The sequence below is a fragment of the Artibeus jamaicensis genome, unplaced genomic scaffold (genome assembly GCF_021234435.1).
Source record: "Artibeus jamaicensis isolate MK-2021 breed Jamaican fruit bat unplaced genomic scaffold, CSHL_Jam_final contig_64, whole genome shotgun sequence".
NCBI classification, from domain to species: domain Eukaryota; kingdom Metazoa; phylum Chordata; class Mammalia; order Chiroptera; family Phyllostomidae; genus Artibeus; species Artibeus jamaicensis.
The window spans coordinates 163719-172631 of NW_026521911.1; the positions used below are offsets into that span (position 1 = coordinate 163719).

The following is an 8913-nucleotide window of genomic DNA, read 5'->3' on the forward strand; positions in this document are numbered from 1 at the left end:
TGAAGAAATACTGATTTCTTCAACAATTATTGGTTGGATATCTACTATGGACCAGACTCTGTGCTAAGCACTGGAGATATTAAGATATCTGTACCTTGTGAACAAGTCATAGGTCCGCCCTCCAGCAGTAGGGATTAACTGAGACAAATACGTGGCCATCATAGCATTTTGTGAAAAATGCTAGGACAAGGGTAAGTACAAGAGCCTTGGGAGCAAACAGATACTAACTCACCAGGTTGTCATGCTCAAAGAGCTTCCTTGAGAAGGTGACATCTGAGCCAAGACTTGTGAGGCCAGTAGTAGTTAACCAGGTAGGCTTAGGGGCATGGGGACAGCAACATTCAGTTAGACAACAAAAACATATGTCTACTAGTTTCCCCAAAATGGAGATAAAACAGAAAAAAATCAGTATTCTTATGCAGCTCATGCATTAGGAAGGTAACAACAAAAAATAACAAATAAATAAGCAAGACCATTTCAGACAAACACATGTGCACTCAAGACAAGACAGAATAACAGGAGACAAAGGGCAGGGACGGGCATTCATATTTGCGATGGAAGTCAGTGCTGCCTCTCTGAGAAGGTGACATATAAGCTGAGAGCTGTGTGATGAAATATGCCAGCCATTCTAAGATCTAGAGAGAGATGGTTCCAGCCAGAGGAGACAGCAAGAAGAAAAGGCCTTGAGGCAAGAATGAATTTGGGGGTTCTCAGGACAGAAAGTCAATGTGGGTGGAGTATCGAGAGCACAGGACAGTTTTAGAAAATGAGGGGGGAAGGGGGGAAGGAAATAGATCATGTAGTGGCTTTCAGGACAAGGTGAGGAGCTTTGATTTGATTATGAGTTATCTGGAAGAATTTAAGCAACAAACCTGATCTAATTTGTTTTTATTTGTGTGTGTGTGTGTGTGTGTGTGTGTGTGTGTGTTCCCTTTTTTTTATTTTATTAGTTATTTTTCAAGTACAGCTTTTTGACTATTTCTCCCATCCCAGCCCCCCCCCCGCCCCATGCCCCCCCTCCCTCCCATTTCCTCCCCCCCTAGTCCTCATCCCTGTGTCCTTCATACTTGTTCCTCCAAATCCCTCCCCTTTCTCCCCTTAAATTCCCTCCCCTCTCCCCTCTGGTCACTGTCCCCTTGTTCTCTATTTCAGTGTCTTTGTTTTTATTTTGCTTGCTTGTTTGTTTTGTTGTTTAGCTTCCTGTTAAAGGTGAGATCATATGGTATTTGTCTTTCGACACCTGGCCTATTTCACTCAGCATAATGCTTTCCAGTTCCATCCATGTTGTTGCAAAGGGTAGTAGCTCTAATTTGTTTTTAAAAGTGCACTCTCATAAATACAGAGACCCAGAGAGAAAGAGGACACACCAATACCTTGTTAAACAGAACATACCTTGTTTGGAAAGCTGTAAGAAGTTCAATGTGGCTAGGAAAGAATACAAGGCAGGGGACATTACAGTGTAGACCCTAATTCCCTTTTTAAATGGGACACTGACCCTGATCCGAGACACAGAAGCCTGGGAAGAGTGTTAAATCTCAATCTCAGTCATAGCCTGACTCCTGAAGCAGAGCATCCAACTGGCCTGGACCCCATTCAGAGCCCAAACAGAATTATATATAGTGTGTGACTCCTAATCACAAGCTGAGCTAGGACCATACTACCAGCCTTGGACTGGCCCTGTTCACACAAACCCCAATCTAATTCCAGGTCAGTTCCAACCCCATCTGTTCTCTGTCCCTGTTTACCTTCATTTAAACCAACTCCTGCCAGGCTCTAGATGGGCACCTAGTAGAGTGAAAATTGCTTGAAAACTCCCCACAAGAGCATCTAACATCATCTGTGCTTCCTTTCACCACACAAACACAGAAATTGTTGATGAGGCTGTCTGTTCTGAGTCAGGCCACCTTCATATCCCTGGCCCCATCCTTGTATTTATGATTTCACAGCCTGGTTTCTCACTCACTCAGCAAGTCAATGAGAGACTCCTAGATACAAGCAACCCTCATGCCTGGACATACCCCTGCGTTCCTGCACTCACTTCAGCTGCATTGCAGGAATGTGTGCCCTTTTCACAGGCACTCCTTCTGAACAGGTCTGGCAGTGCAGCTCTCTCTGTCTTCTACCCCCTCCTGTGGACCTCCCTGGTCAGGGTTATTTATCTATTCTCTGTCTTATCTGTGTCCTGGGAAGGAATGCCTGGAGGGATAAGGAAGGAGGAGCAGTAAAGAGAGGGGATCCCTGGAGTCCTCCCCAGACGAGCCCTGTGCCAGTTCCCAACATGAAGTTAGGCACGGGGAATGAGTGAGGAAAAGCTACGGGAAACAAATTTGTGTGTCCATGGTCTTTTGCGTGAAGGGCTTTTCTCAAAGTTTTTCCTCAGACTCATCAAACTCAGCCAAAGGAAAAGTAGCATAAGCTTTCTGGGAAACCCCCATGATTAAGCACCAGCTCACAGCCTTCCCAAAGCTTTCTCTGTCCTCCACCTTCTTTCCTTTGGTGGTGTCTGCTTGGATTCTTACTAAGTCTGGATCCTAATGGACCCATCTCCCTTTCCCCAAAGCTCTAGGGCTACATCTTTGTCCCCAGGCCCTATGTCCTTTGTCTAGCTAACTCATACCAGGGCTCCCCGGGGACCCTGCCTCTGCCTTTCTCTTTGGCCTTGGATTCTGAACTTCTGGCTGAGAAAGGAAGGCATGGTTTCCTTAATCCTCCTCTAACCCCAACACCAGCCATATAAGACCAAGGATGTCTGGGTTCTCTTTTAAAGGCAAAAATAGCAAGAGAATATTTAAAGAGTTAGAGAACAATTTGAATGTGAAAGTAAATACCTTACATATTTAAATAAGTTTAAAAATACATGTCTATAAATAAAGCAAAGTGAATTTTACTTGGTCTCTCCTTACTTTTTACTGATAATTTCCCAGCTGTAAGTTTTAAATTCACAGCACAAGGGGTGCTGACTTCAGCTGTGCAAAAATAGACAATGTCAAATCAGGCCGTTTCAACTCAGACCACATCAAAACTCATGATCACAAAGAGCTCCAGGCACCTTCAAACCTGCAGCCTGACACTTGCTGTCATCACCTTTGAACCCTTCCCACAACCTCCTCTTTAGACTTACACTGTGTGAAGACTTAAAGAAAATATCCCCAGGAACTTCTATTTCTGACCTTGATGGAGTAACAGGAGGTAACATTCACACAAAGAGACCTAAAATGAACAATAAATATAAAACAGTGGTTTGTGAGTAAACCACTGAGTAACGAAGGACTGTGAGCCCTGAGACATGGAAACACGTGATGTGAACCCTTGAGAGAGTTTCCCTGCTGTAGCACAGCAATGGAGATTGCTCCCAGAGTCCAGAGCACACCATAATTTGAGGATATGGAAGTGAGAGTTCAGGAAGACCAAGCTAGCTAGAATTTGAAGGCAGAGTATTAGAGATGAGAGCTCTACAGAGAGAGAGAGAACTCTACAGAGAGATATGTAGAGGGTCCTCTTCAAAAATTCAGCTGACCACTGATCAGCACATGTGTGTGAGCAAGCTACCTAAAGCTGGGGAAAATTCCACCAGATAATATTAGACTTAGCATGCCCAGTGTTCACTTAGGGTCAGATACAATGATTGTTCTCAACAGCCAGACTAGAAAACTTTAAGAATCACAGGATAATGAGTAGAGAATGCAGAAGTATCTTGCCTCAGTAGTGGGAATATTTAATCAAACTTTGTCTACAGTATAATGTTTGGATCATAATTGATCATTAATAGCAGTGGAAAGTACAATACCATATTTTGCTGTGTCTAATATCCACCCATGTTTTCAACCCAAACTTTCAAGAAAAAAACTTTCTTTTGAATCTTTAATTTAATTATTTATTTATTTATATTTAGATGCTTATTTTTGTATTATAAAGAAATTTTAGCATTTATTTCTCAACATGTTATGGTACAGAAAATTTTATGTAACAAATAATTACAAAACACAAGAACAGATACAATGTATTTCAAATACTACCAATGTATAATGCACATCCTTATTTTTCCCCCCAAAATGTGGGCAAAACCATGTACACTATGCATGGCAAAATATACTACTTTGTGGACTTCATAAAATAGCACAGGTCAAATTAAGCACTATAATTTATAGATAAAGGAATAAGACATGAGAATGGATGGGGAAATCAGAGTGAATTTGTTTATGTAAAGTGAAGAAGCCACTCAGCCTCTGCCTCTCTCAGAGAGGCCCCAGCCAGACAGCCATAAGCACCTTATATGCCAGGCTGTGCAGATAAGAAACTTAGTTCTTGTCCTCAAGGGAGACAGACAGTGATCATATGGCTATTTAAGTTCTATAATGGAGGATAAACAAACAGTTATCATGTAACTACTGAAGCTCTGTGACAGAGCAGCAATCATCCAGTTGGAATATAGAGGTTAAGTTTTATGATAGAAGGAAGCACAGAGACTGTGGAAGCCTAGAGGAAGTGCTTAATCCAATTAGCATTAGCCAAGTTTTCCAACAGCAAGTTATCCTGGTCACCATCAGTTATTCAAGTAAGGAGATTTTAGAGGACTCAGAGATGTACCAAGATCTACCGAGAAAGAAGGCCATGAGTTAGTCTAAAACCAGTAGCATTTCAATGAGACAAGGGATTAGATTCTAGCCTTTTCACAGAATGTGCTTATGATAGACAAAGACGTTGTGTTTTTGAATATTATCCCCCATAATGGAATAAATATACTTCACTTTATCAGTTTCATTATACAATGTCGTTTTGTTATAACATTGATGAGGAACTTAAACTCTTGCTTATATCAGTTAGCCTCTGGTTGAACTGGTTTTGTTCTAAGTCATTCCACTTAAAATCACAGGGCCTATCAATGACTTCAAGTAAGGACTGACTCTATTGCCATCAACATTTATTGATCACTTTCTATTTTCTATGTGCTTTCACATCTATTATCCCCTTTAATCCTGCAACCACCCAACAACAGCCACAATATATTTCTGTTCTATAGTATTTACAGTTTCCAAAAGTACCGAGGTTCAGTATGGCCAGGTACCATGTCCAAATATCTATGTTAGTGATCCTAACATAGATGATGTTTAATTTCAATCCCACAATGCCTCTTTTCCTGAAAGAGATATCAACCACATTTAAAAGAATTTCTTACCTTTCATTGAAAGCTTTTTCATTGAAAAGCTTTCATTGCATTTCATTGGTAGATTTGAATTTCACAGGAAAATGAATTTCAACTTCTCTGAAGCTTCATGAAAACAATTTATTAAAAAATAAAAATGTTGCTTTAATTAATGACCATAATTCAGGCCAAACCAGTGATGCATTGCACAATTCTGAGGCACCATTCACTTAGACCATGATGTGAAGGATGTTTCCAAAAGCAATACAATTAAGCAAACATGAATATGATTGTTTCTTGCATTTTTACAACACTTTGCAATTTACAAAGGGTGTGCACAGTATTTAAGCTTCACAACATCATCACTACTGTGATTTCTCATTACACAAAAGAGGAAACGAGATCCAGAGAGGTTACACGGTGTGCCACTCTATGATGATTCAGGATTTCAACCTCGTAAGTCCTACTATTTTTTCCTCTGCCTCAAATGAACCTGCATTGTTTTCTTCGATGTGAAAAATGTTTAATGTATTTTTTTATTTCTTATTTTTCCATCAGTGTGAACATTTTTGATGTAACAGATTCCAAGAGCTGGAAGTTAAGTGGTTACACCTACAGCAAGAGGCTCATAGAAGGTGCCAGAGCCTTTGCAGTGTCTCATATCGGTTCCCTGCCCCACTCCTCTTTCTTGTTCACTGCTTCCCCACAGGGATTAAGAGAAATTCCCTGCAACCAAGGACATTTAAACATGTTTGGTACACCAGAAAGAAAGGGGAGGGAGAGGAGAAGGTACTAGGACCTGATATTGACACAGGAGGCCAGAGATTTAGGAAGATCAATACCTCAGGATGGGTGGGAAGTATGGGAGGAAAGATGGGAAGAGGTGACAGAAGCACCTAAAGTGCTTTGGTCAGGATAAAGAAGGTGTGATCTGGCCTTGGAGAAGATGTGAAAAGGAAGCACTCTGCTTTCCAATCACTCCCAGAGGCTGAGCCATACCCATATGGAGCCCAGTCCAAGAAACTGGGCCCCAGAGGTGGCTCTCAGACTTGGAAATTACTTCCACATCCAGGAGCACCGTAATTTCCTACCTCCACCCCTAATACATGGAGTCACAATTCTGCAGTCGGTACCCAGGAACGCAGATGCTGTCTTCACTCTTGAGCCACATAATCATCAGCTACCACACAAAGGAAATATGCCCTAAAACACATGCACCAGACGCATGCCCTAACATGCAATATCCACAAACACTGCATACACACACCACACATACCCACATACATACATGTCCTTCAGACATTATATTCCATCTGTGTATGACTGAAGATGCTTGTATCATACAAAAGGATTTCATATCACAAATACTATACACAACAGACATATGCCCAAATACAAGAACCACACATGCTGAAAACTGTAGCCATCCAAATTCCACACATTCCACATATTCATACGTATTAGATATTCTATATAAATTGTTACAAATGTATAATATTTTATATTTTGCACTTTTCATATTTCAAATGTGAATAAAAATAGAGGCAACATTTTTATCAAACACTTACAAAGATATTATCCAACATTTTCAGTAGATGCATATCACATGCCAACTGACACAGTCCACAGAAACACAATCAATGTGCAATCAGATCCATTGCCCATGAAACATGCATGTCAAGACACACCTACCACATTCACCAAGACACAAATGCATAACTGGCACCTTTTCTTTGTACACACACACACAATGAAAATCACTCATACTCACATAAATATACCTACACACTCACAGCCACAATCAGAATGCATAGTACTCTTATGGGAAAGCAGTCTCCAGTAGGGCCACATAGATGAACATTGGCAGTTTCCATATAAATACTCCCACATGCATACAGAAATGTAAACATTTCATGAGAACTGACTTCTCTCCTGTTACTATCTCCCTCCCCTCTCTTCCATTACTATCATCCCCCACAAAAACTAACTGTGTAGCCACCTCAAGGCCTAAGAAAGAGTCTTTAAGGCCCACATAGCTTCACTGACGTGGATTTATGGGAGTAAGAATAATTAAAATCATACATCAACACAGGAATTAATCATGAGCTGTGGCATTTACAGCCTTACCATGTCAAAACTGTATGTGTTTTCTAGTTGGAAGAGGGAAATAAGGCAAGACCACCAGAGCAGACACACTAGGGTGAGCATTCTCCAGGATGGCTTGTCCAGACTGGGTCATAAGTTCTTCTGCATTGGCACATTCCTGGAAACAGAAATCTCTTTAAGAGATCTTCAGATAACTTTATGACAGCCTAATAGGTTTGACACTCCAACCACCAGGAGAGTGAACAAGATCCTGTCCTCCCACATTTGGTAGAAATTGAGGATGCTAGGGAGGTTATCCTGCTCACCTGCCACCTTGTGAGAATATATGGAGGACCCGTGAGCGAATCTCCTTGGTCTTGGCTCCATAAACAATGGGGTTGACCACGGGTGGTAGTAGTAGGTAGATATCAGCCATCATCACATGAAGCAGGGAGGTAGGGCCACCCACCCTGTGCACCACTGAGAGCCCAATGAGGGGCACATAAAAGACCAACACAGCACAGAGATGGGACACGCAGGTGTTGAAAGCCTTGATTGCTGCAGCCCGAGAGGACAGCTCCAACACAGCTCTCAAGATGAGGATGTAGGAGAAGCCGATGCAGAGGGAATCCACACCCATTACTGAGAGGATGATGAAGAGTCCGTACACTATATTGACTGTGGTGTCAGTACAGGACAGTTTCATGATATCTTGGTGCAAACAGAAGGAATGTGTGACAGTATGTGTTTGGCAGTATGACAATCGCTTCAGGATGAAAGGCAGTGGGAAGAAGAATACAAATCCCCTGGTCAGGGCAGCTAATCCAATCTTGGCAACATTAGGCCCTGTGAGCACAGAAGCATGCCGCAGTGGGTGGCAGATGGCCACAAAGCGGTCAAAAGCCATACCCAGCAGGACAGCTGATTCCATGGCTGACAGAGCATGGATAAGGAACATCTGGGCCAGACAAACATTGAATTCAATTTCCTGGATGCCTGTCAGGAAGAGGCTGGCCATCTTGGGCATGGTGACAGAGGACAGGACTAGGTCAATGGTGGAAAGCATGGCCAGGAAGAGATACATGGGCTCATGCAGGCGCCTTTCTATGCGGATAATGAGAACAATGGCCAGGTTGCCCAGGGTAGCCAAAGCATACATAAAGCACAGAGGGAAAGCCAGCCAAAAGTGAATGTTAGGTCCCAGTCCAGGGATGCCCACTAGCAGGAAGTATGCTGGGTGGACCACAGTTCCATTTGGACTGGCCATGGCAGAACCCAAGAGCTGAGGCTTTTGAATCAAAGTCCAAGGTCTAAGAAAGGGAAAAGGGGAAACATCATTCAGTTAGTGGCTCAGAAGAGAAAAGGGATGTAAGGAAAGGGCACTGAAGCAGTGACAGTAGCAAAGAGAAAGACCGGTATTTCTAGTAATTCTGAACTCCAGCTTCTCTCTACTCTAAGTCTCCTTGTGCATACCTCCTCAGAGGTCCCATTAATCTCAGCATGTGACGACCCACTCAGAAAACATGTTCAACAGCTCTTCATTTCTAGAGCAGATGTAGCTGGCCAGGGTACTGCTCTTGGCCACTTCCCCAACAGAGTAAATGACCTTGCACAGAACCTCCCACATGGACCCTGGCTCTTCTTGTGCATGTGGGGTTAGAGTTGGTTTGGATCCAGAGTTCGAG

General features: G+C 42.4%; 1 protein-coding gene across 1 annotated transcript; it reads right to left on the minus strand.

Moving 5' to 3' along the window:
- Positions 1-7550: 7550 nt before the first annotated feature.
- LOC119042138 (olfactory receptor 51D1) lies at positions 7551-8519 on the minus strand. Its single transcript, XM_037135740.2, has one exon. It carries the CDS (start codon positions 8493-8495, stop codon positions 7551-7553), a length of 945 nt encoding a protein of 314 aa, XP_036991635.2. The 5' UTR covers positions 8496-8519.
- Positions 8520-8913: the final 394 nt, after the last annotated feature.